Genomic DNA, 25,009 nt, shown 5'->3' on the forward strand with positions numbered 1-25,009 from the left:
CTCTTTTTAGGAGAGAGTCTCACTTGTAAAGTGTTTTCATTACCTGAACTACAAGGAAATGGAAGAGAATTAGCCCTCATTGGATATCTAATATGTGCCAGGCACTGAGTAAACTCTAGCTATGTCATCTGATTTAGATACATCATCGACAGCAACCTATGTGTTTATCACCACCGACAACACTTTAAGGAGATTCTAGCATATTGATTGAGAGGGATGCAGAGCAAATCTCGGGCCTGTTTAGGAAGCCATTTCTGGGTGAAGACAATCAGCTTGCTTTTCCTTTGGAAGCAGCAAGGAGAAAGCTTCCTGTCCTGAGGATTTAAATGGTGATACTTGCGTAGTCAAAACAGGAAAATGAAGTTGTTTACATTTCATTAGTGGCCATGATTCCCTGTAGGGCTCATTACTGGAAAGCTATCCGTAACTCCCATTAGGCACAAATAAGCATGACTTTCTGCCAGCTCTCTCACACATCCTGAAATCACAAGCTTTGGGAATGGTATAGCTACTGAATTACTATAGGATTTTGTTCGAATGTCAGTACTTGAATTCTTTAGCCATGATATTGGTTTAAAGTCAGTAATGCAGTTAATATCATAGACCTTTCTTGCAGTTCTCAATTTTTTGAACATCATCTCTCTTTTTAATAAGAGCACGGTTTTTAATCATGTCTTCCATAATTCAAAACATGATGGAATCTTAGTTAACTCTGTGTAACTGGACTTTTTTTTCCCTCTTAAAGTTGTTTTAGGCTTCTGCGTATCATTCAATGTTGATGTGAAAAATTCAGTGACTTTCAGTGGCCCAGTGGAAGACATGTTTGGATATACTGTTCAACAATATGAAAATGAAGAAGGAAAATGGTAAGCTGGTTGATTTTGTTGGGTTGTTTTTTAATTTTCTTCTAAGATAATGGAAAATCTTATTTAGCTACAGTCTGTTTTATGAATGAGACTTCAACAGAATGAATTATGTATGGTAGAAAATGCAGTCTTAATCATTCGGTAATGGAAACTGACCCAGTTAAAAAAAAAAAAGAAAAGGAAAATTCCTTGGCAATATTAAAGGAAGTGGTTAGTGATTTCTAAGCCTGTGTTGACCTCAAAGAAGGTCCTTGTCCAAAATAGTCATTGTTCTGTAATTATGTTATTCTGACAAGAGTTCTTTGATTCTTCTCATTTTAGAACAGCTAAAATTCAGCTGCAAGTATTGGGAGCCAGATGAGATCCCAATGAGATCAAAAGGGTTAATATCACAAAATATTATTGGACTAATTTTTTGGTGATTTACTGACCTACTGAGTTTGATTTATGGTTTATAATGAACTTTACTGAATTTCTTTTATACACTTTTAAACCCTTTGATAATAGTTCATTTCACTTTAGGTATGACTTTTAAACCACATTTAACTTGTTGAAAATTACACAAAATTAATATTAAAGCTCTTTTGCTGTATACTTAACGTAATTTTTAGTGTTCCTTTTTTAAATTGGAACTTATAGGAAAAAAAGACCAAGAATTTGTTAAACTTTGCTACAGTTTAATAACTTAAAGTAAATTAAATTATTCTAGTAACTAAAAGAATAAACAAAAAGGGATTTATATCTCCTAGGAAAACAGTAATCAATCACTCTACTATATTTCATAAATAAAAAGATATGGATTTTTGATGTTTCACTTTATCTTTTACAGTTAATTTGATCATAATTTCCCCAAAATGATCAATAGTAAGAACTTGAGTTCTCACATTTTCTATGTACAAATATTATATCCTAGGTACAAACTAGAATTTTTGGAAGCATTTCAGTCTCTACTTTCCTTACAAATATCTTAGGTGAGAAATCTAATAATAGAGTATGAATTATATGTTCTCTGTCCTTCCATCCTGTACTCTCACTTACCACTCCATCCCCCCCCTTCTAAGGTTAAATGGGAAAAGTCATCGCTCTAGACACCAATTTTATTCTGCTGGCATTATGCCTGCAATTCCAGGAGCTCTGCTTCTCAGAGATTAATGTGAGCGGGCGGAGCTTCTCGGATGTAAGCTATAACAAACTGAAACTCAGTATATATTTTTCTTTAAAAAGCTTAACTTTTAAATAAAATACATATGAAAGTTACTTTTCAGTAATTACTATTAGTCACATAAATTTTAAAGAGAAATATAACAGGGGCACCTGGGTGGCTCAGTTAGTTAAATGTCCAACTTCATCTCAGGTCATGATCTCGTGGTTTGTGAGATGGGTTTGTCAAGGTTTGTCAAGGGTTTGTCAAGCCCCGCATCAGGCTCTGTGCTGACAACTCAAAGCCTGGAGCCTGCTTCAGATTCTGTGTCTCCCTCTCTCTCTGCCCCTCCCCCACTCACACTCTGACTCTCTGTCTCTCTGTCTCTCTGTCTCTCTGTCTCTCTCTCTCTCTCTCTGTCTGAAAAATAAATAAACATTAACAATTGTTTTTAAATAAAGAGAAATATAACAAATAACAAGCCTTAAAGACTTAAACAACTTACTTAAAATGAACTTAAGGAGACTCAAAATTTTTTAACCTATTTTATGAAAGTCTGATTATCATATTCTGATGTAAGGAAATCCCTTAAACTTACTCTATTATCTAGTCCAGGCTCCCTGATTTTAGGGCAATGTGTTATCAGCAGTCCTTAGTTACCTGAATGAATCTTAGTAGAGTAATAAAGGTTCATATTTCTCCCCAGTAATAAAGAGTTCATCAAATGGTACACCCATTTGATGTCTTTAGTTTCTTTCTGTCCCTTATTATAAGCCCATCCTATTGTGAGTTTTCCCCCTTCTACATTCTTGAATCTCTTTCAAGATACCTGTAAAATAAAAAAACAGGAAAATGCAAAATCAGGCTGAATGGAGGCCTGATGTCATGAATTTGTCTTTGAAGAAGGTGAATGTGTAGATGAGTAAAGGAAGACAGCCAAACCATCATTTGGAAAGAAACAAGAGTGCACAGAGTAGATAGGAAAATAAGGTTGGGGCGGGGGACTTGGGGGGGGGGGGTGGAGATGTTGCTAATGGCCTTTCTGAATGAGCCTACACTGAATTGAATTTTAGACAAACCATTCAGAATTTTGTACACACATGTGAGATAATGTTGATAATAATATATTAACTTTTTTTTAGGTTAGAGATCATGCCTTATACATTTTGCTTTCTTGATGAAATATAGCTTGTCTATGTACAAATGTTTGTTGGTGGATTATTTAGAGTTTTTCTTTAGCCATAGCATAAACTATGGGCCAATCAAGCAACAAGTATGTATGTAATACATCCCGTGTGTCTAGCTTATGCTACATTCTATGGAGATATAAGACAAATACAAAGTTTATAACCTAATAGAGGGCTCATATTTAATAATTAGAAATAAAGAATAGTGCTAATCAGTATAATAAAGACTGTAAAATCAATGGGAGTTAAAAGAAGGAGGAAGTGATTCTTGACTCTTGAGCTGAGTCTTGAAAGATGATTTAACTTTTAATAAGAGAAGAAGCAATGCCACTCTAATCTGGGAAGCCACATAAGCAGGGACATAGATTTGAGAAGTGAGTGTGTTGGTCAGCAAAAAGGACTGACATTGGGAGAGTAGAGGGGAAAGGGTAATGGCAGACCTCAGAAGCCAGACGAAGAAACTTGGACCTAAGTGCAGGCATTAAGAATCATTTATGATGGGCGTTGAGGAGGGCACTTGTTGGGATGAGCGCTGGACGTTGTATATAAGCGAATTTGACAATAAATTATATTTAAAAAGGGCAAAAAAAGAACCATTTATGAAACTTGGTTTAGGAAATCACATAATATTACATTTAAATAATTGGATTGGAGAAAAAGTGCCTGAAAGCTGGGGAATCTATAGGCAAGCAAGAATAGCAATCTGGTGCTTAACAGATGAGGTCCCAAGCTAGGTTAGAGAGAACTGGAATGAAAGAAAAGTGTAGGCAAGATAAATTTAGATGAACCATCAAAGCCTGGTGGAAGTTTGGAAGTGTCCAACGAAGGTGTAGGAGGAATCAAACATGTTCCAAGATTTCTACACTGGATGGTTGGAAAATGGGTAGTCATTCAGAGACAAATGTACACAAAAGGGAAAATAAGTTTTATCAGGAAGTTGGTAAGTATGGTTTTAAATGGTTTGAGTAATGTCGTTGGAAACTTGAAATGGAATATAGATAAGAGAGAGAAGTTAATATATTGGAGGAAATATTTAGAGAGCAAGGACTGGTTTTGCTTCCCACTTGCAACTCTGTGCATTACCCAGCATCTAGCACAGGGCCTTAAACATCATATACATTCAATGGTTATTTGTTGGCTGAACAACTTAATCTAGTATAACTCCCTGTTATCATTAATGAAAAAACAAACACACACACATGCAAAAATAATGTCAAAAATAGTTCTCTTAAGACTGTTATCAAAAACACAAAAGATAAGTGTTGGCAAGGAAGTGGGGAAAAGGAAATATTTGTGCACTGTTGGTGGGAATGTAAATTGCAGCCACTATGGGAAATAGTATAGAGGTTCCTCAGAAAATTAAAAATAGAACCACGCTATGATCCAGCTGTCTGGGTAAATATACAAAATAAATGGAGCGCCTGGGTGGCGCAGTCGGTTAAGCGTCCGACTTCAGCCAGGTCATGATCTCGCGGTCCGGGAGTTCAAGCCCCGTGTCAGGCTCTGGGCTGATGGCTCAGAGCCTGGAGCCTGTTTCCGATTCTGTGTCTCCCTCTCTCTCTGCCCCTCCCCCGTTCATGCTCTGTCTCTCTCTGTCCCAAAAATAAATAAACGTTGAAAAAAATTAAAAAAAAAAAAACAAAATAAATGGAATCAGGATCTTGAAAAGATATATGCACACCTATATTCATTGCAGCATTATTTGCAATAATTAAGACTTGAAAGCAATCTAAAAGTCCATTGATGGATGAATAGATTTTTGAGATGTGTCATATACATACAATTGAATATTATTCAGCCTTAAAAAAAGAAGGAAATCTTGCCATTTAAGACAACATGGATGAACTTGGAGGACATTTTGCTAAGTGAGATAAACCAGACACAGAACAAATACTACATAATCTCATTTTTATAAGGAATCTAAAATGGTCAGACTCCTAGAAGTCGAGTGTAGAATGGTGGCTACCAGGAGCTTAGAGGAGGGGAAAACAAAGTATTTGTCAAAGGGTACAAAGTTTCAGTTATGCAAGATGAATAAATACTAGAGATTTACTGTACAACACAGTGCCTGTAGGTAACAATACTGTATTATATACTTTAAAATTGGCTAAGAAGGTAGATCTTAGGTTAAGTGTTCTTATCACAAAATACTAATAATGATAATAACTAAAGAGGGTTGGAGGAAACTTTTGGAGGCTATGGATATGTTTATGCCATAGACTGTGGTGATAGTTTTACAGGTGTATACTTGTCTCCAAACTCATCAAGTTGTATACATTAAGTACGTACAACTTTTAATATGTCAACCATACTTCAATAAAGGATTTGTTTTTGTTTTTTGTAAGTGACTTCCACAGGGAAATGTAACTACTCAGGGCCAGAGCTGAAAATAGAACTCCTGTGTCTCCACTCCTAGGCTGGTGCTTTTTTTTTCTTTATTAGAACTATATTAAAAAGTAAGTGCTGATAATAACAATCTTTGCAGTTTTAGACTTTATGTATTAGTATACATGTGAGAGTTTGTGAGCGTTTGAATGTATAAGAATGTCAGATAATTTAATTCCACTTTGACATTCCATGTCTACAATGATCTTATATAAAAGGTGTGAAATACCAGAGTAACAAAAGCAGTGTGGCCAACTGAATTTAAAAGTAAGCAAACTACAAAAATCTAAATGTCCAAACCTTGAAGGATGGCATTGTAGCAGCCTATTGTTCTAAAGGGATCCCAGGCATTGGTAATGTGAAATAAATTTTAGAAACATCTTTGGATATTCTGTAAACGTTTATAAAATCAGACAGGGTGCATACTTACCTTAAGAAATGGACTATGGAATAAATGTCATATTTGGGAGAATATGAGTTTTGTTATTCAGTTTTTCTCCGGAGGTGGGCACCTTCATAAATCATATTTACTACTCAGGTTTTGGAAGCCCATCAACCTCAGATTTTTAAAAAAAATCACCCTGACCCATATTACATCTTGGTTGAAGTATGCCTAAAGAAGGAAGACTTGTTGGTGCATTATAAGTGCAGTCTGTGCATGTGAAAGCCTTACTTTAATCCTTGGAAAGAATTAACAGTTAACAGGAAAGGCAGCCTTATGCCCTCTTTACCTTTCAGAAGTTGACCGTGACATGTAATTTACTTCTTTATCTTTGGCTCAGAAAACCACATGTTTTCTCAGTAGCAGAACACATTATATCTCTGATTAAGATCAGCCGTTGTTCATTATGAGATGAAACATCCAAGTAATTGCAATGTGGTTCAGAAAAATCCACAAAGAACACAATTAGTTTAATAATTTTCTTTGAAGAGAAGAAACTTAAATGTGCTCCGCATTGCACAAGCTTTCCAGATTTAGTGGTAATCACCAGTATGGCAAAGTTTCTGCCAAATGGGAAAATTCAAGATGTTGGGTCTCAGGGCTTTCCACTCTGTGGCTCCTTTGCTTCATTCCTTTTAATATGTGCATCAGCCCTTTTAACTGCTGTTCCAGCAACCATTCAGTGGCTTCAGTGGGGGCTTCAGTAACCTCAGTGGGCCTATCTCTCAAACTAGGCTTTCATGAAGAAGATTCCTTCCTAGCCAATCCTCCATCCAATATATATCAAAATATGTTGGCTTTGTGCCTTTCCCCTATGATGCCAGGTAAGGTTTACTAAGGAACTCGTGTGATTGATGTTGTTTCTGTTGTATGTGTGTTTTAAGTAAAGCCTATTCAGGCTTGGCATAAAAAGACTTTTCAAAGGTTCTATCACGTTTTCTCTTACAACTTTAATATAATATTTATTTTGCATTGTTTATAATATCTTCTGAAGTTGAATTTTTCTCCTTGCTAAACTTGTCATTTCTTTGGCTCACCCCATTTCCACCCCTCTACCTTTCATGACTGAAAGCACTGCAGATAATGGGTCCACTATATAACTTCATTCTCTAAGATGACCAAACACTCCATTCATTAAAAAAAAAAAAAAAAAGCCTGGTGGGTACTTGGCACTCTGATAGTTGCTTTGGCTTGGACATCAAAAAAGAGTTAGGTGAAAGGAGTGTTCATGAAATAATGTAAATATGAGACAACAATCTCTAGAAAACTATCTTTTACAGAGAAAAAAAAATATGGAGCAGAGACGTCACAGACCAGCTACTCTTCAAATAAATAAAATAATGATCATAATGACAAGAATGACTATATGAATAGCAAACATTTCTCAGGTTACTAAATTTTATTACGATTGGACCTTTTTCATGGAGAAGAACAGAGTATAGAGTGAACTTTTAGAATGAGTGAATGAGAATTAGAATTAGTCATTGCAGAGTGAGTGTAGAGAGAATTATTTCCCACACTTTGATGATCTTCGAGTTGACGAGGTGTTTCTCTAGAGGTCAGTAATGAGATCCAGAACATTCTTTAATTTTAGTCCTCTTACTCTGCACACAGATCATTGTAATGGAAATGCATTTGCCATGAAAAAAGCAAAAATCTAACAGAAATAAAATATAATGAGCTAAAGCAAACTTGCGTTAAAATTTAAAATAACAATATCCATAGTTCATGATACAATGTGCTTTGAGTCTTCACATTTGACCCTGTAGGTTTCAGCAGCTATCATTGTTACCATCCTCATTTTCTAGACAGGAAACTGGCACTCTGAGAACGAACTGCCAAATGTTTTATATAGCAAGTATGTGTCAGGGCCAGGATGTAGAACTACAGCCTTCTGACTTTCAGCCAATTCTGTCCTGTAACAACAAGGATTCTCTGGAACCTTGACCTGTAGAAATGCCCCCTGTCTCGTGCAAAGGCATCTAAGGCATTCTGCCTGTGCAAAATATTCAACCTGTAAAATGGAGAACACTTCACAATTAGGACTTCTTGGCCTGTTACATGAGTTATAAATTGCCAGGTCTGCCTTTTTCAGATTCTTAGAGCTTTTGATACAGTCTTATTTGTTCACTCCACTTGAGTGCTATTTTGTTTCTGGAACTGTTATAGGCATTAAGGGTATATAAGTGAACAAAATAAGATGACAGTTCCTGCTGTTGTAAAGGTTGTATTCTATTGGGGAAGGAAGGAGCAAAACATAAATCATAAACTTAATAAACAGGTAGGTCAGAATGTGATAAGTATGCAAGAAAAAAAATATAGCAAGATAATGGGAATTGAGAAGGCTGGAGATTCCTGAAATTCCATAAACACTATGCTGATACTTTTCTAGGATCTTGTTATTTTTATACAGCGTGGGAAAAGTGAGACTTAATTTCGGATTAAGTAGTGAATAGAGCTGCAAGCTTGACGTCAGAACAAATAGCTCCTAGGAAAACGCACAAACTTGTTTTATATCCTATTCCTGCTAACCCATTCTTCACCCTGCATCCCAGCTTTCACACCCCCTGTCTGAATCCTGGCCTTCTACACAACCACTTTCTGAGCTCTCACTCCTCAGTGCTTGCTTATCCAGAATACACAATAGGACGTTTCCAGTTGCTATTTCCAGGGATCACCATACTCTAGGAGCTTTCTGTTGCCTCAGAAATCAAATATAAACCACAGAGCCTTATCTTTAAAGTCTGCTGCTTACCACTCTCAGCCTCTCTGCTCCGGTTTATGCAGCAGCTTCACACTGTGTTCCAACCACCTGTGCTTCCTCATCACCTTGGTTTTAAAAGCCGTCACTCTTCTGTCTCCACCTTTTTTTCCTGAGCTATCCATGATCTCCCTCCTGTTTTAGAGTTCACAGTAACTTTATTATTAACATGCTGTTCAGAACTCACTTTTCACTGGGACACCTGGGAGGTTCAGTCTGTTATGCGTCCCACTCTTGATTTCTGCTCAGGTCATTATCTCACGGTCTGTGGGGTTTAAGCCCCTGTCAGCCTCTGTGCTGACAGCCTGACATTCTCTGTCTCCATCTCTCTCTGCTCCTCCCCAGCTTGTGCATGCACGCTCTTTCTCTCTGTCAAAAATGAACTTTAAAAAATAAAAAAAATTAAAAAAGAATTCACTTTTCATCAATTGTCCTAAATTTCCCCCACTTAATGGTACATTTTCTAAACTAGTCGGCACTCCTCTACACACTAATAATTTGCTCTATTTGGATGATGGAATCTTAGAGTTGGAAGTGTCTTTGGAGGACTGTCCTACAACTACACTAGAAACAACTTCCAGAACATCCCTGACCTTATCTTGGCCTGAGGGGCTGCATGACTGGCCTACGTATGCCCTGACAGTTTAAATCTTCATTACTCTTCACAAGCCCACCACCCTACTACCTCTGTCCCTAAATTTCATGTTTCTACTATTTTCCAAAGAAAGAAGGTAGGAAGGAAGGGAAGAGAGGAAGGAAGGAGGGAGGAAGGGAGGGAGGGAGGGAGGGAGGAAGGAAGGAAGGAAGGAAGGAAGGAAGGAGGGAGGGAGGAAGGAAGGAAGGAAGGAAGGAGGAAGGGAGGAAGGAAGGGAGGGACGGGCCCAAGGTTAAAACTTTATCCTCCCTTCCTGTTTCACTTATCTCTTGCTCATAGCAAATTATCTCAAAACTTAATGAGTTAAAACAATAATTTATATTGTTTCTCTAGATTTTTAGGACTGCATAGGTGGGAACTGCATGAGTGCTCATCTGGTACCTCACTTGGGGCTGGAGGGCCCAAGACGATTTAACTCACATGCCTGGCAGTCTGTGCTGTCAGCTGAAACATTGCTTCTCCTCCATGTTGCCTCTCCTCCTCCTCCATTAGGCTAAACTGGGCTTCTTCACAGTGTGTGGTCTTAGATTTCCAAAAAGAGTGAAGTGGCATCTGTAATACATTCTTTAAAATTATTGAAGTATGGTTGACATGTAATGTTACATTAGCTTCAGGTGTACAATGTATTGATTTCACAATTCTATACATTACTCATGCCTTTGGAGTCACAGTGTCTCTATTTCGACTGCCTTCTATTTATCAACTAAGTCCCAGTTCCAACAAGAGGCAAAACAGATTCTGCATTAATGAAGGGCAGTGAAGGACAATGTCACATTGCAAAAGTGAAAAAAATTCCAAGCAATCTACCACAGTTTCAAACCTCTGGATACTGGGCCACCCAGATCCCTGCCTAGGGAATCCGTGGCCTTTCCTCATTTCTAAGACAAATTTGTCCTTCTGGATCCACACTTTCTACCAGCTCAGGGGATCTCTTTTCTCTTCTGTAATATTGGCCTTTCTCTTGTTACCAGCTTTTTCTCAACATCATTTATCCATATCCAGATGCCTTCCATAATAAATTTAAATCCACCTCAAACCCTTAATGGTTTGCCTGAAAAAAAGAAACCCACACACATTGGCATGACCCATCTCCCTCATTTTTAGCAAAACTCTTGAAATGAAGTCTGCTCTACACTCCCATTCTTTATTTTCTTCCCTCTTTGGCTTTTGTGATACCACTGTTTTCTGATTGTCTGTCTCCTTCTCTGGACACTGCTACTAGTTTTCTTCCTTTGCTCATTAAAATCTTAAGTGCTATTTTTTTTTCCTTTAGCTCTCTTACTCTGTACTCTCTTAAGGCAATAGCATTTACTCTTAGCACCTGAACCATGCTCATAGAATGCTCACATATGTTCCATGTAGTTTCTGAGATGGTCCCCAGCAAGACTGAGCCCAGAAGCCTACAGAAGTAACACATTATCAGTTGCACTCTATTGGCCTTTCTTCCTTACCTCTATCATTTTCCCTATCAACACATTTGTTTGTGCTTTGAATTGACTCCCCTAACCTGCACCAACGTCCTTGTCGAGGGTCTGCTTTTGGGAGAACTCAAACTAAGACAGCTGATAGTCTAAGTATTTGTAGAATTGGTTCTCCTTTCCTCTCCACTTCCTAAATTCAGATCCTCCTTTCTCGTCTGGGTCGAGAAACCCCTACTTTCACTCTCTGAGTCTAATTTGCCCCTTTCCCAAAATGTATTCATGACACTGCAAGCAAACAAGCTGCATAAAGCAGTTGATCATATCACATCCCTCTTTAAAGCACTGGTGGTTCCCAACTCTCCCCTTCATATAATAAATCTAAAATTCTTAAACTAGACTATCAGAACATTCCTGATCTAGACTCTATTTAGCTTGACAGTTTTGACTTCTACTCCAGCTACCCTAAGCTATTTGAATTATCAAAGGAGCTGTTTCTCCTTGCTTCTAATACCTTGCTGAAGTTGCACCAAGTTCTGACCTATTGAGTATTATAATAATCCATTTATGGTTTTGCTTCCCTCCTAAGTTTTAAACAATCTAAAAACCATTGTGTTTGATCCATTTCATATCCACAGGGCCTGATGTAAATGCTGGGTGTATAGAATGTTCTTAATAAACATTGATCAATCTATGTAGCCTCAACTTAAATATTTTCCAAATAGTAGGCTCACTACTTTTCTTCAAATTGTTTTAACTCTAAAACTAATTTAATCAATCATGTTATAAAAATCTTTAAAAATTTCAGAGAAAGAACACTAACCATAACGTCCTTAATGTAATTTGGTTTTTGGTGAGCTCCTTTTTAACCTATGTGGATTTTTTTAAAGTTTATTTATTTTGAGAGAGAGAGAGAGAGAGAGAGAGAGAGCAAGTGGGGAAGGGGCAGAGAGAGAGGGAGAGAGAGAATCCCAAGCTGACCCAGCACTGTCAGCGTAGAGCCCAATGTGGGGCTCAATCCCACAAACTGTGAGATCATTACCTGAGGCAAAATCAGGAGTCAGATGCTTAACCGACTGAGCCACCCAGGCACCCTTAATCTATGTTTTACATAGATTGAGTAGTCCTTTCAGCTGAAAAAGTCATCATCATCATCATCATCATCATCATCATCATCATCAACAACCAACATTTAAATAGCATATACAATGAGCTAAATTTTATATACATTGACTCATTCAGATTTTGTGATGATACTGTGAGGTAGGTACTCTTGTTATTTCTATTTTACAGATGAAGAAACTAAGATAACTGATTTGTCCTAAATCATACAACTAAGTAAATGACAAAAACATGATTTGAATTTGTGAAGTCTGGCTGCAAAGTTCATGCTATATTTAATGGAGAAGATTAAGTTATTTGGTATATGGAAAGCACTTAGAACAATATCTGGCATAAGGTATAAATTTAATAAATGCTAGCTATAATTATCATTGCTATTATGATGAATATATTGAATATAATTTGGTATCTTTCACTTTGAATTGTCATAGTTTTTCACTAAATTAGGTAGATTTTTACTTTGAATTGGGTCATAAATATTTTTAATACTACCATGCAATCTTATTAGCTGTTGTGTTTTATGACTGAAATATTGTATAGAATGTCTCTGCAATAATTAGTTCTTGCTGTTGACCATATTTCTTTTAATCTTTCATATTATATATAACACTATGAGCATTATTTTTATGCATTAGCCTTTTTTCCCTTAATTTAGGCCATTTTTTAAGGATAGACTTCCAGAAGTAAGAATTATGCATTAAAAGGTTTAAACATTTTCATGGTTATTTATGCATATAAAGAATGGCTTTACAAAGGCATTACAATAACTATGTTTTAGGGAGTCTGTTCAATAATTCAGTATTTGCAATTGTTATAAAACACTTCTATTTGTACTAGCTTTACCCAAAGGATTTACACAAAATAAGCCCCATCCCTTTCAATATGACAGAGTTTCAAATATTTATATATTTTAAAAAAATATATTCCCTAAGTACCTACGCTTAGTTGACAGAACCTCTCGACTCTCCTTCAGATATATTTTTTTTTTTTTTTTGTATAGTAAATATCCCCAACTTTCCCTCAAGCATCTCTGGTCTGACAAAATTACCAGGCTCTTAACCATCTGAGTCATAGTCTCCTAAATACATTCCATTGTGCCTATGTCCCTCTTAATTTGGAGATTACAGACATGGTCTGACAGTGCAGAGCACAGAGGGGTGATCACTTTCCTTGACCAGGGCATCTATTTCCAGCAATGCAGCCTAAGGTCACATTAGCATTTTTTGGTACTGAAATACACAGTTGGCTCATGCTTACTTCCTATCAACAAATCCCCCATGTCTTTTTTACATGAATTCCTATTAAATCACATTGCCCACATCCTGTATTGATGTAGTTAAGTGAAGTTATTTACATAGGTTCTTACTAAACTTTAACTACTTTATTAAGTTTCTTGTTCCAGAATGTTGTGACACTTCTGATTGTCCAAATAGGTATATTAATTTCCTTGATGCATACCTTTATGCTTTCTGTATCTTCACAAAAGTCATAAATAAAGATATATGCTAAGACAACCCCAAGTACCGTCTTATGTACATAATTAACGTCCTTTGGTTTGCAGCGGTCAGCATCTTTGTATATGGCTTTTCAGCCAGCAGCAAATCAGCAGCTGTGAATCCACCCAAGTGTCTTAACACTCAACTACATTCATTCATCCTATTCCTGAAGATATCATAGGAGACCTTGTTAAATGGCTTCCTAGGACTAAAATAAATCATGATTATATTTTTTCATTAATTATTATTAAATTGCTTTTATAATTCTGTCTGAAAAAACAGTAAGTGATTTTAACCTGGGGTCTCATAACTATCCTTATTTTTTAAGTGCTTACAAATTAGTACATACTAATATTAAATCTTATAATAATCAAATATTTAATTTCCCTGTGAAATTCTTAGTTCTTCCTAGGAGAAAGTCACCTATGCTACCATGTGTGTTTTATAAACTAATATAGCAGCAGACTTAACCAACAAGTATTGTTTCAGCCCCCAAATAAAAAATATAATAAAGTGATATATAATACAATAAATAAAATATTCTGAGATCTCTCTTCTATGTATTTTATGATTTTTTAATTCACATCACCTGCAATTTGGGGAAGAAACTCAGCTTATTTTCAATAACATTGCATTACTAACATAGGGTAACTATAATTATGTCTATGAGAACTACTGTCATTGTCTTAGAACTAGTCATGAAATAACTAAAATAAATGTTTCTCTTTGTTCAAAAATGCTAACTGAGTTATTTAACTTCCAGGGTGCTTATTGGCTCTCCTTTACTTGGTCAACCCAAGAACAGAACTGGAGATGTCTATAAGTGTCCAGTTGGGAGAAGCAAACCATTACCTTGCATAAAGTTGGATCTGCCTGGTATGTAAAGACTTTACATTAAAGTCTGATCCTAAATTATACTCAGTAGTTGCATTAAAAATAATTTTAACTCAATAAAATATGAGAAGAATCTATAAACGTTCTTCAATTCTTATCATTAAAATTCACATAAAATGACATTTTGATTCCGAACTTTAGAAATAAAAGAACTTTCCGAAAACCTGGCCCATTACATTGCTTCCACAAAATTTAATTGTTTGTTTGTTTGTTTGTTTGTTTGTTTGTAAAGAAAATAGCAGGGGCATTTGGGTGGCTCAGTTGGTTAAGTGTTCGACTTTGGTTTAGGTCATGATCTCATGGCTCGTGAGTTTGAGCCCCGCGTTGGGCTCTGTGGTGACAGCTCAGAGCCTGGAGCCTGCTTCAGATTCTGTGTCTCCCTCTCTCTCTCTTCCTCTGTTTCTCTCTCTCTCTCTCTCTCAAAAATAAATAAACATTAAAAAAAAATTTTTTAATAAAATAGCAGAGAAGGAATTGTAGTACATGAATTCTTTTAAAGAGAATAGCACAAGGTAAATTCATGTAGAAATGGATATATTTGATAGAAATATCACTATAATTAGAACACAACTAGAAAATTCCTGCTAGAATTATCCAAGACTTACAATTCAGTGTTCTATACAGTATAAAATGTATTAAAATAACACATACTTTAACGGTTTGTTTCAAATATTCTATTTTTCAGTTCTCTTTTTTCAATTTCCTGTTTATTATGAACATTTTCCTTTACATTTATGAACATAGTTATAATAGCTGCTTTAATATCCTTGCCTGATAATTACAACATTTGGAATATCTCAACATCGCTTTCCATTTATTACCTTTCTCTTGAGATTGAGTCACATTTCCTTTTTTTTCTTATGTTTAGTAATTTTGGATTATGTCCTGGATTATACTTTTGAGTTATAAGTGTAGAGGTTCTAGATCTGTTATTTGCCTTTGAATAGTCTTAACTTTTTGTTTTAGCAGACAGTTTACTTGGCTGAACTCAATTTCTGAACTGCAGTGGGAAGCAGTTAAAATCTCCATTCAGTTCTTCTTATTGTAGCTGAGCTGTTTGAAGTTTACTCTGCATATATATATTTCAAGTGCTTCAGATATTTGGACAGAGCATACGTGTGTATGTTAGAACTCTCTTTTTGTGGCTCTACTTTCCAAGATATACCCCTTCACTTTACAGCTTCTGTCATTACCCTAATTTCTGTCCTTTGTTTATTCAAAACAGTAAGACTTTGACTACTATTTGAGGTTTAGCCATAGCTAGGACCTTCCCTTGGGGGAAAGCAAGCACATAAACAGGAAACTCAGCCAGTGCTAATCTCTTCTTACAAGTATAGACTTCCCTCCACTTTCTGTCTGCTTTTGGTTGCTTTCTAGTGCCTTTAGATGGTTGTTTCTTTTTTCTTTTTTCTTTTTTTCCTTTTCCTAGAGTTATTTGCAAAAGACTTGTTCTAATAGGAGCTACTCCTTCATTACCAAAAACTATAATGGAGTTTTAACATTAGCATGGAGATTTTAGCTGCATCGACAATAGTGGAGACATTTCTGCTGTGATCCCTAACATCCCAATGTCCCAGCTCATCCTGGATCAACTCTAGTATAAAAAACTCTAATCCAGATTATTCAAGACCAGTGTAGATAATGGTCCAGTTCCAGGTGCTTTCAAGGCAAACCAGACTAAACTCTGGGACAAAGACCAATGTACTCACATTAGGAAGACAGTGTGACCATTCAGGAATCTCTGCTTCCATTCCTCACTCTGCATCTATAATGGTCTTAAGGTAGGAAAAACTTTTGGGCATGAAGAGTGAGGTAAATCTTTCTTGAACCTGAGTTTTGCCACTTTCAAATATTTCAGCACTCTGCTAAGCAGGGTGTAGAAAATTTTGATTTTCCTGCCCAGTCTTTTTTTTTGTCTTTTTTCAATATGAATAAGTGGAACTTCCTGCCACTTTTGCCAGGTTGGCCTGCTTCAAGACCCAACATTCCCATCTGGAATGACAAATGGCATCCCTTCATTGTTTCTTTTACCCTAACTTCCTGACCACTACTCCTTCTTGCTCTAGTTTTCTTTGTAAACTTCATGATGTCCCCATGATGGTGAAATCGATGTTCAAAATATATATTGGTGGGGTTTTTTTTCTGCTCTACTACCCATTTTCCCTCTTCTTGTCAGAAGTGATGCTATATCCTTGGCCATCTATAACATACAGATATAGCATGCAAGGTAAGTGTTTAAGTTTCCTTTACATATCTACAATATTATGAGGTTAAGTATTCTATTTGTTTTAATTAGCAAAAATGTGTGAAAGGCTGTCCCACATTTTCTCATTGCCCCACTAGCTCTGCATTCTTTTACAGTTCAGCAGAAGTATTTGAGACAGTTATCCAGACAACATTTCTGGGACATAAGCCAGGTTTTCAGCCTTAGCTTGTTCATTATATTCCTTAATAATACTTTGAAGACTATTTAGTTGAATCCAAAGAAAAATGTGCTATGATATGAACAAAGCAAATAGAATGTCCTAACGAGAAGGCACTTAATTTTACTTTGTTTTCCACCCTCATAAAAGTTTGTTTCTATTTTTAGTTAATACATCAATTCCCAATGTCACGGAAGTAAAGGAGAACATGACGTTTGGATCAACTTTAGTCACCAACCCAAATGGAGGGTTTCTGGTAAGAAAGCAAGGAGTTAGTTAATGAGCCAAGAATGCCGTCATTGTAAGTCTTTATAAAATTTGTTATATAATTTTTAATCTTATGGTTTTAATTTTTTAAAAGGCATGTGGGCCCTTGTATGCCTATAGATGTGGACATTTACATTACACAACTGGAATCTGTTCTGATGTTAGCTCCACATTTCAAGTCGTGAACTCCATTGCTCCTGTACGAGGTACAGATTTTATGTGATGTTCTTACATGTTTGAAAAGTGTAAGCAGTGAATGAGACATATATATACACAGGAGCATACCAAAAAGCTTGAAGTATTTTCTCAGCTACCAGCATTACCAATTTAGGTAAATGTTTGCTTTGCCAATATATAACCAAACCCCACTGCTATTTTTGGACTTGATATTAGTGTAAATAACCTTTAACAAAGTCTTGTTTAAACATCATAGCTAAAGCTGTCACATTGTTTTTATTTAAAGAATGAGTCTCTTTGAAGAAAGTAATCTCACTTGAAATACACACAGAATGAGAACAGTTACATAAATTCATACTGAGAAAACTTCCAAAGATAATTCATACAATGTTAATTACAATTCAGTAGAGATGTTTTACTTGATAAGAATCCCAAACCCATTGCTATTGAATGTAATGGTATTTATCAACTTTATTTTTGTAAAATTACTTCTTTCTGATTACAGAAGCAATGTGTCCACCATGTAGACTACCAGCTTATCTTTTTTTAAAATGAGCCTATTTCAGCCATGAAAACACTTCATACACTTTCATACTATCTAAAAAGATAAACTCGAAATTTGCACAGTTGACTCCTTTTATTGCAGAATGCAGCACTCAACTGGACATAGTCATCGTGCTGGATGGCTCCAACAGTATTTATCCCTGGGAGAGTGTTACAGCTTTTTTAAATGACCTTCTTGAAAGAATGGATATTGGTCCTAAACAGACACAGGTATGTGGCTATGCATTTTGATTTCTGTTGTTCTAAAGATAAAAATGCATAGATATTTAATAAAACAAAATATTCTGAACATAAATTAATCAATAAAGCTAATATTCAGGATGAATTTTATATTCCATATCCCTGTTTTTTCCTCCTGATGAAAGGGACATTACTGGCAGACCCTGTTATTTTCTAAACAAAAAATATAATGAAAGCTGCCATTTCTGATGCTCTTGAAAAATATCCCCTATAAATCATAATTGAATTCTTACTTATAAAGTAAGTGTAGCCAGCTTCAGTAATATCAGAACAGGGTTTCAGAATTGGTGGAAACTAATCTGACATCCCAAAGAACACATCACATTAAATCCCCTCTCTTATATTATACAAGTAAATTAGTAAGTGATCACAGGATATCGCTTAAAGACCATTTCTTCTCATCTTTAATAATTTCTTAAGCAAAATCCAAGTGCTTGATGCTTTAGCTACATTAAGCTGGATATTTTTTTTCTCGCCATGAGTATCTGTTTCTGGACACATTCTCTTTATTGCCATTAAATGAAGTGAAGCTTCTCACATGGTTCTCCCACTTTAGACACTGAATTTGGGTTTAATTAATCTAATGCTGATTAAACTTATACAGCCATATGGCTTAAAATACAGAGAAGACAGTGGATAACAGGCAAATTAAATGTCAGAGTGAGGTCAGTGCCTTGAGAACAGGAATTAGCACTGGAGTCAGAGTCAAATGGTTGTTGCATGGTTTGGGGACTGCAGGAGAGCAAAGAAGATGTTAGATCTGCACCTGCAGACCAGTGCCTTTCCTTTTCTCTCTGAAGCTCTACTTTGGAGAAATTTCTGAGGCACTGAAAAAGTGGTCTGACTGCATTGTTTGCCACACCCACACCTGGTACAGGGCATGACTACACACACACACACACACACACACACACACACACACACACACACATACATATGATATGCTTGTATATGCTTCTGTATATATATATATGCCTATAAATGTATGTATAGATAGATAGATAGATAGATACATACATACACACACACACACACACACACACACACACACACACACATTTACAAAATGAATTTCCCCAAAAGGGTGTTAGTTAAAAATTGCAAAGTAGATGCAAACCTCAAAGTGAAATGTCATATGGCTGTGTTCCAAGGATGAATAGGTGAGAGCTAGGTGAGGAGTAAGGCTTTGTATATCCTTCTGGACAATAAAGAACATCTTGAAATCAGTATAAAATTATTTGAAAAATAGACTTTTATGCATCACAAAAGGTAAATTTTCCTGGATGCAAGTTTCTCATCTGCAATTAGTCTTCCCAAGTGAATTACCAGAAGTTTGGTATCTCTTCTTGATACAGGGCATAAGGCAGCCTGCATCCTTTCAAAGACCATTTGAGGGGTGCCTGAACGGCTCAGTTGGTTAGGCATCTGACTCTTGATCATGTCATGATCAGAGTCAAGCTCAGGTCATGATCTCATGGCTTTGTGGGTTTAAGCTCCCCATCAGGCTCTATGCGGCCCTGCAGAGCCTGCTTGGGATTCTCTTTATTGTCTCTCTGCCCCTCCCCAACTTGCACTGTCTCTGTCTCTCTCAAAATAAATAAATAAACTTAAAAAAAAAAAAAAGACCATTCTAGAAATGTGACTTGCTCTTCCATCTGGTACATGTTTCACGTGGACCCTTTTTTTGCCCCCTGCTAAGGATCTCTCCCTTCCTCTTTTGCCCTCTTCCCCAATCTTTTCTCTCCTTGGTAAATACAGTTTCATAGGGCTATAAAATTAAAGCTGGATGGAATTGTAGAGGACTTTTAGCCCCAAATCTCAATTTATGGAGGAGATAGGAGAGGCTAAGTAACTTGTTAAATAAAGTAAGTTGCTTGTTGATGACAGATCAGAAACCATAGCTTTCCAGCTGCAGTTCAGCTGTTTGGAGAAGTTTCAGGGCTGGTCCAGTCTGATGTCCCTAAATAGTAGGTTTCTGGTCCTTTTTATCTCATCATGGTTGCCCATAGCTTCCTTGGCCAGACCCCTTGGCACTCCGTCCTCTGCACTGACATACCTGTGACCAGATGCCTGTATCACAGCTCTGCCCTCTTTTACTGCCTTTCCCCATAACGTCCGATCTTCCCTTCCACCTGTTTTGTCCACCCCATTCTACTTCCTTATCCAAGCCTTTCTTTCCAAAGCTAAGAATAGTCTTGGAATATTTTCTAGTTATTTCTAATATTTTTCGTCATCTGGAAATTTTATTTTACTTTTAAATTAATTTATCTATTTCAATGTAAAAAAAAAAGTTTATTTATTTGTAGCTATCTGTGGACATTAGTGCAGCAGTGACATGTTTGGAGTTACTCTACAACTCCAGGAAGGAAATCTACAAGGCTATCTTACAAAAATAATCACCGCCTCAGTGGGGTTCTGTGCCCATGACTCAGTTTTATAAAGAACTCAGTTTTGTAAACAATCAATTGTTTATATGCTCAACCTGTTCTGCTATAGTTTTGATGTTTCTGTCTGCTAGAACTATAATTAATTTTCTATTTCTGTAGTGAAAGTCCTAATAGAGGAGCTATTCTGCCAGCCACCAGTGCAATTCTAGCCTGCCAGGGTTGTATACCTTTCTTGGTGGCGGGGGGAGAACAATCACTTTATTCAGAGGAATGGGGGCCAGCCCTTAGAGTTCAGATGCTACCAGACTATGGGAGGGAAACGAACATACTCTGAGGCAGAAGAGTCAGGTTACTTATTTCCAGGACCTGATTCCACAAAGGGCAAGATTTCAAAATGCAACCCTGTGCACTGAGTCATTTGTAGTATCCACTGACTTCACCCAGGGAAACCTGCTTCCTAAAGAGAGAGGAGCTGCTTAAATGGCTGAATTTTTATGTCACATTTTGCTTGTATCATTCATTGTGTAGTTTAGCCATACTCCTTCATTCATTTATTCAAGTATGTTTCCTGAGGGTTTACAATGTACTCGGCTCTGTGCTGGGGCTTGGATAATCATAGAGACAAGATAGACACAGCCACTGCCCTCATAGACCTTCTGTTGTAATGCAGTGTTTCTCCAAAAGAGGCTTATAGAACTTCTCTTCCCAAATCCCTGAGGTGCTTGGGCTGTACCCCAGATTTCAGAATCAGTCTCTCAGAGTGGGGCTATAGAGCCTGCATTTTAAGTAAGCAACCTACATGATTCATAAACACATTAAAGTTTGAGAAACACAGGACTAATGCATTATTATATATTGATGTGTGTGTGTGTTTCTGCTGCATCTCTAGATACAGACTTTATATCATCTTTTAATTCTTGTCATTGGCCAGACAGTGCTTTGCTGTGACAGAGTGGGTTCTTAATGAGACCCTGTTGAATAAGTGTGTATATCATAATTAATGCTTTTTAAAATTTTTTTCTGATAGGTGAGCATTTAATGAGACTTTTTTTTCTATAACTGGCATTTTAATATTCTATTAAATACTTTTATATTTGGGCTTTAGTGTTTACACTTTAGTATTTTCTAATCTTTTTCTGTTTTGACTTAAGTTGTGTTAATGACTAGTTTCATAAGTTATTCTCTAAGTGAAGGGGATTGAAAAGGACATATTTACTACTAAGCCATCACTTTTGCTGAAGTGGTGAAAAGGGTCTTAACACCTTTAAATTCCCTTTAAAGTTTGATCTTCCTTTAGTGGATTCAGAAAAGAAATTTGTTCATATAAATTTTGGAAAAGTATTTACTTTTGGAAAAATACTCTTCAAAGAAATGTGTACTGAAAAGCATGGTTATCATTCATGTGGTCTTATAGTAATTCTCTCCAAAAACACAATTTATTTTAACAACCATTTTCCTCCCTGACTGACTATAATATAATTTAAATAGGTTTTGTGTATGTGTGTGTGTGTGTGTGGGTGGGTGCTTGGGTGTGTGTGTGGGGGGGGGGGAGTGTATGTCTTTTGTTTTTGTTTGTTTTCAATTACAACACCCAATTCTGCCCTAAGATTGGCAGAATCTGCTTCTGGATTTTTTTCTCCCCATAACTTATCCTCCCTACCTCCATTCCTGAAAGGGAAAGATGTAAAAACAAACTGTGAGGGAGAATACCCAGAAGGAGCTGCCAAGATAGAAAGCTAAGAGATGGATGGAGGACTCTTCACCCATATCAAGGGTATAAAGGAATTCAGAATGGAGTTAAGAGGATTTATGAAGAAGATTTCTCTGCAAGCAGGGCCTAGTGAGAAAGGCTTCAGTGGGTTCACACAATGAGCTTGATGTGTTTTCTAAAGTTGGGACACACAGTTGACTAGTGCTTCACTCCTGCCTGAAATACCTAAAGGGCAAGATAGCAGCTGTCTAGCTGCTGACAGGCAATTCAGATGAGAGGTAGCTGCAGTCAGATTTCCCTGCAGTCCCAAGGTCTGTCATTACAAAGAATGTGTATATTCATGGATCATCACGGAGTCATGTTAGGTCCTGCCCTCAGACTCTTCTGGAGGTGAGCAGAGACTTCTGCACAAAAAAGCCGAAGATATCCCTGATGAGGGCAGTAGTGACATGTATTCACTCAGACAAGGAAGTAGGTGCAGAGAAATCTGCAGAGAACCCACAAGAAAGTTGTTAGCACCTGGTAGCACCTGATCCATCTCAGGATAGCACTGGTCAAGTAAAAATTCCTATACCCTTTATTTATCTCCGTTACCCCTGTCCCCGGAGAGGTCAGAGACTACAGTTAACAATCTAAGGGGAGATGAGTAAAGAAACAAAGAGAGAAACAGCCACCTATGCCGCTTTCTCAACTACATGCTTCTCATCTCCTGAAAGGCTTAGTGAGGGGAGAAGACGTACTATGAATCAACTTTGATATTTTGTCTCCTAGAGTGTGTTTTAATCTAGGTTGAACCATAGGAAATTGTTGCTATTTGATCATTTTTGACCTACAAATACAGCAATTTCATGTGGTATGACCTACATTAAAATACAATTGACTCGGGGTGCCTCGGTGGCTCAGTCGGTTGAGTTTCCAGCTTCGGTTCAGGTCATGATCTCATGGCTCGTGATTTTGAGCCCCATGTTGGGCTCTGTGCTGCCAGCACAGAGCCTGCAGCTTCCTTTGGATTCTGTGTCTCCCTCTGTCTCTGCCTTTCCCCTGCTCACTTTCTCTCTCTAGCTCCCAAAAATAAATAAACATTAAAAATTAAAAAAAAAATACAGTTGACTCTAGGATAATGTGAAGGTTAGGGGCACTGACTTGCTGTGCAGTCAAAAATCTGCATATAACTTTGACTCCCCCAGAACTTAACTACTAATAGCCTACTGTTGACTGAAAGCCCTGCCAATAACATAGCAGTGGATTAACACATATTGTATGTTTTATGTATTATATGCCATATTCTACAATAAAGTAAGCTAGAGAAAAGAAAATGCTATTATGAAAATCATAAAGAAGGGGCGCTTGGGTGGCTCAGTCAGCTAAGCTTCTGACTGTTGATTTTGGCTCAGGTGATGACCTTACTATTAGGGAGATCTAGCCACATTGGGCTTTGCGCTGACAGTTTAGAGCCTACTTGGGATCCTCTGTATTCCCTCTCTCTCTGCCCCTCCCCCATTCACTGTCTTGCTCTCTCTCTCTTTCTCTCTCTGTCTCGAAAACAAATAAACTTTTAAAAAAGAAAATCATAAAGAGAGAATACATTTACAGTACTACACTGTATTTACCCAAAAAATTCACGTATAAGTGGACCCGCACAGTTCAAACCCATGTTGTTCAAGGATCAATTATATAGGTCTTTTCTTTTTTAATAGATATTTTAAAACTATTAAGATACTTATCTTTCTATCCAGGGAGAATAGAAGAACTTCACCCTAAATGAATATTAAAGGGATCACGAGCCAAAAAAAAATCACGTCATTCTGATTACACCTCATGAATTCTTGTGTACTCTATTGATTATTGATTATGGCCATACACTTAGTACCACAGGTAAAGATAAAATATGATGGCCTATTGTCTGCATCCATAGATTTGTCATTTAGTAATTGCATGTGTTGAAAGATAGTTGCAAAGAAATGAAAGGAATTGTCAACTCCACAAAGGAAAAAACAAACAAACAGAGAGGAAGGGAGAAAGAAGGAAAACTTAAACTTGCATTGAAGTTTCCACATGACAATCAGCGTACATTAGGGGACGCAGCATAAGTGACAAAAACATCAACTCCAAATAGCTACTCAAAGTTTCGTACAGGTTTCTGTGTGGTCCCATTAAGACTTTTGCAAACATAGTGAAGGAATTTTTGTCAACCAATTTTTTTACCCAAGACAGAGTAAAGGCTATAAAATTGCCTTTAAAAAAAAAAAAAACACCTATAAAAACAAACCTGAAACACTCTGAGCTTGCCATAAAAGATATGATGGTATAAACATTGTGGAGGTCTTATCGATCCTCAATACCTAAACATAACACTGCTTTTAATAATAAATGAGAATGATATAAATATGCCAAATACGAGTGCATTACCCTAAATAAAACCAGTAAATTGTGAGGCTTGATATAAAAGTGAAATATACTAATGGAACAATGTCTAGATTGTTGCTATCAAAAGCACAGCATAGCATTAAACCAGGCAAAATGAAAGAGAGAGATTAATTAAATTTTAGGAATATTATTTATCTTTCTTTTTACTGCACGTTTTATGGCCATTTCCCCTGAAGCCTTATTCGTTGTTTTGAAGTCTAAATAGAAGCCTGAAGGCACCTTGCAGTTGAATCCTTGTCAATCAGGCTATAGTATCTGACAGCAGTACTGTGAATAAGGTGAATCTTCTCTGTCACTAGCCACCCAATCTGCATTCTCCCCTACCTCCATCCCTGAGCTATCTTTCCAAGGTAAAATTCAGGTCATAGAATTTCCCTGGGTAAAAATCTCCTGTCTTTGCCTGCTGAGTAATATCCAAGCTCCCCAGTGGATTGGAAAGCATCTGT

General features: G+C 36.8%; 1 protein-coding gene across 1 annotated transcript in view; it reads left to right on the plus strand.

Moving 5' to 3' along the window:
* Nucleotides 1-25,009, plus strand: part of ITGA1 (integrin subunit alpha 1) — a 169,103-nt gene that overhangs the window by 57,138 nt on the left and 86,956 nt on the right. The window contains exons 2-6 of the mRNA XM_040496802.1: nt 746-866; nt 14,237-14,349; nt 16,958-17,046; nt 17,152-17,263; nt 17,881-18,008. Of these exons, the coding sequence (XP_040352736.1) occupies nt 746-866; nt 14,237-14,349; nt 16,958-17,046; nt 17,152-17,263; nt 17,881-18,008 (563 nt within the window). The remainder of the gene's footprint in view (nt 1-745; nt 867-14,236; nt 14,350-16,957; nt 17,047-17,151; nt 17,264-17,880; nt 18,009-25,009) is intronic.

The sequence above is a fragment of the Herpailurus yagouaroundi genome, unplaced genomic scaffold, assembly GCF_014898765.1.
Source record: "Herpailurus yagouaroundi ecotype Mexico unplaced genomic scaffold, PumYag 29, whole genome shotgun sequence".
NCBI classification, from domain to species: Eukaryota; Metazoa; Chordata; class Mammalia; order Carnivora; family Felidae; genus Herpailurus; species Herpailurus yagouaroundi.